The 3,555-nt window shown below is 35.9% G+C and overlaps 1 protein-coding gene across 1 annotated transcript; it reads left to right on the top strand.

Moving 5' to 3' along the window:
* Positions 1–1,179: 1,179 nt before the first annotated feature.
* On the top strand, positions 1,180–2,109 carry LOC102278259 (olfactory receptor 8B3). Its single transcript, XM_005902669.2, has one exon. It carries the CDS (start codon positions 1,180–1,182, stop codon positions 2,107–2,109), a length of 930 nt encoding a protein of 309 aa, XP_005902731.2.
* The last annotated feature ends 1,446 nt before the right edge of the window (positions 2,110–3,555 follow it).

Genomic DNA, 3,555 nt, shown 5'->3' with positions numbered 1-3,555 from the left:
TGCACTATCCTGATAGTGAAGGATAAAATTGTGTAAAATATTGAAGCTATAAGGAACTAAAGACAGATTGTAAAGACAAACCCCTTAGTTCCCTATTACATGTAGAAACTGTTCCCTAGGGAAGAGACTGAACAAGCTGCTTCCATGTCTATAACTGAGTGCGTTGTATCATTACATGCACACTAAAATCCTCTGTGACTTAGTATGCACCAAAATGATTTTAGAGTCCATTTATTGTTTTCTGCTGCTGGATAGGACAAAAATCATAATCAAAATTATGATCTATAATTCTGAAAGATTTCTAAGGTATATCAGAAATTGTTTACAGGTGACATTTTCTTAGAAAAAATAAAACCAAAGCCCGAGAACCTGAAATTGCCATTCTAGGACCATGGGGTAAAATCACTAAGAAGAAAGGCCTGGGATATTCTGGCTTACAAGAGTGAGTTTCCGAATTACATTTACATTCATGTTTTCTTTGTCCAAGATGCAGATTGAGATATGACACGATTGAGACTCAGATATGACAGTTCATTTCCTATTTGTGCAGTCCTGAGATTCAACTGAATCTTGCAGCGAAAACTGTTTGAAGGGAGAGTGGGGAATGTTCAGAAATATTAAAGGATACAGGTGATACAGTTTCTTAATAAGTTCCCTCTCCATGGATAGAACACTCTTTCTTCTACTTTTATAGCTTTTACTCTGTGACATATGGCGTAACTTAACCTTTCCTAGACTTTGGTTGCTCTTGTGTTTCTTTTTTTAATTAGAAGCAATATTCTTGGTTCCTACCCTGTAAATTCCTATCTGCGCTAGAGACAAAACCAGGCTTTGGGGATTGCTGCCAAAAGAAGAGAAGTAAGAAGAGGGTCCAAGTGAATGAAATAATGGTGAGATGAGAGAATGAAAATTCTCTCCTGGTTCAAACTTCTTTTCCAATATCCTTTTGGGTAAAAGGCTAAATTTTGATGCTTTTTGCTACTTAGTTTATAAAGCATTTTTTGTAAAGGAAATTCTTGTCACTCATTTCCATGGTAATGGTAAGTAAATTCTACGAGTTCAGTTTGGGCTACCCACAGTCATTCCTAGTACATATGTCACTTATGTGAGGAGATGTGAGAAATACTTTTTCCTCTATGTAAGCCTTCTCCTTGTTTTCACAGATCCCCTTAGAGAAGAATGGCTCCAGGGAATGACTCTTTCATGACTCAGTTCATTTTAGCAGGATTAACAGACCAATCAGTTTTTCAACTCCCCCTGTTTTCCCTGTTTTTAGTAATGTATATGGTCACTGTGATGGGAAATTTGAGCTTGATCATCCTAACTGGGTCGAGTTCACACCTGCACACACCTATGTACTTTTTCCTTTTTAATTTGTCCTTCATAGATCTCTGTTATTCTTCTGTGTTTACACCTAAAATGCTGATTAACATCACATCAGAGAAGAAGATTATCTCCTACATGGGGTGCATGACCCAGCTTTACTTCTTGTGTTTTTTTGGTATTTCTGAAAGTTATGTGCTGACATCAATGGCCTATGACCGCTATGTGGCCATCTGTAACCCACTCTTGTATAACACTGCCATGTCCCCTAAAGTGTGTTCCAGCCTTATGCTTGGTTCCTACCTGATGGCATTTTTTGAGGCAACAACCCTCATTGGATGTAAGCTGAGACTGACCTTCTGTGATGCAAACACCATCAACCATTATTTGTGTGACATCTACCCTCTCCTCCAGCTCTCCTGCACAAGTACCTACATCATTGAGCTGGAAGTTATCATTGTGTCAGGCATCAATATCACTGTGCCCAGTCTCACCATCTTTGTCTCTTATGGTCTCATCCTCTCCAACATCCTCCACATCAGCTCCACAGAGGGCAGGTCCAAAGCCTTCAGCACCTGCAGTTCCCACATCATTGCTGTTTCTCTGTTCTTTGGATCAAGTGCATTTGTGTATCTCAAACCATCTTCTGTGTCTGCGGATGATGGGAAAATATCCTCTGTCTTTTACACAAATGTGATTCCCATGATGAATCCCTTAATTTACAGCTTGAGGAACAAAGATGTTAAGCTTGCTTTGAGAAAAACCCTATGTGTGGCAGAATTTTGATCAGAGACATTATCTGTCTGTGCATATAGTTACAGGACAAGGAGATTCTGTGTGTTCAATTAAATATTTTTAGTCATGGCCTTATTTTTCTATTTTTTAAAATAACATGCCTAAGAAAATTTAAGCCTTCTTATAATAATGTATTTCCAATTTTTCTGTCTGGACTTCTTTTTTCCTTAAATGATTTGTGAAATATCTCCTCTGGTTTTCCTTTTAGCTAATAGTATTAAATTATAAATGTAACTGTTATTTTCTAGCTTCATTTCAAAGTTTTAATTTTTACTGAAGAAAAATGGTCTCCAAGTGATCAAATTTGAGATACCTTTGATATAATGAGACAGTAATGATGAAATCAGCTAGATATTGCTAAAGTAGCATCATTTTATTGGAGTTGTGCATATCTTCCGCATGCTTTAGAAGCATGTATCAGATGCTTTTACTGTTTTTACTCCCATTTTTCTATTATCTGACTAGGAAGAGTATGTCACCTTTAAATATCAGAGATTGAAGCCTTCATTAAGATATTGACTATAAATTTATTTTGCATCTCTAAATATTTTACATCAAGCTTCTTTGGGCAAGTGTTTTCTTTTTTTACTTTAATTCAATGAAACCAGCAAGTGACAGATCATATAAATATATTTATTTCATAGATGGTGAAATGAATGGTTAATGATTTAATGTCACAGCTTCATAAAGAAAAATCTAGACTAAACTGTTAGCCTTCTAATTTCAAGTCTGCTACTTTTGTAGTCTGCTTACATCCACTTCATTCTACTCTATTTGCTTCAGTATGATCATTAATGAGAAGACATTTTAAATTTGAAGCTTAACTTTTGTTCATTCCAGGGAAATACATGAATTTCTCTCATGCTGTTTCTTGCTTTTTTATTGTTGGTTTGTTTAGGCAAAGAGTTTCATGGGTTTATTTGAGTGGGTAAAGAAGGCCTTTTGGACTAGTGTATTGGTAAGATGATTGACTCAAATAGGGAGCTTTTTTTTTTTGCAAAATTAACAAAATTGAATTTGAGATTTTTTTATTAAGAGCATATGACATGGGTGAGAAAAGAGTCCAGAATCATGTCATTATGACAGACCTCAAAAAGACACGTGTTCAACAAATAAGAGGTCTTGTGTGGGAGGCATTCATGCACATTAGGAGACAAATAGTGTGAATCTGTATGCTTTCCATACAGGACTGTAAATGTATTTCACTGTCTATAGATATTTGATAAAGCTATGGTGCACATGACTGTAAATTAATAGTGCTTTGGGAAACGAAGGTGAAAAAGCTGTGGTCACATTTGGAACAAGGAAAGAAGGCAGCAGGTACAAGTAATAAAATTGTTAAGAGCATTTGAAACTCAGTTAGGAAATAGGAATTTAGAGAAGAAAAATGATGGATAAATAAAGTCCATATCTATGACTCCCCTCTCCTTCCTGGAA

Source organism: Bos mutus, chromosome 29 (assembly GCF_027580195.1).
Source record: "Bos mutus isolate GX-2022 chromosome 29, NWIPB_WYAK_1.1, whole genome shotgun sequence".
In the NCBI taxonomy this organism is placed as follows: domain Eukaryota; kingdom Metazoa; phylum Chordata; class Mammalia; order Artiodactyla; family Bovidae; genus Bos; species Bos mutus.
This window is presented reverse-complemented; position numbering and strand designations above follow the sequence as displayed.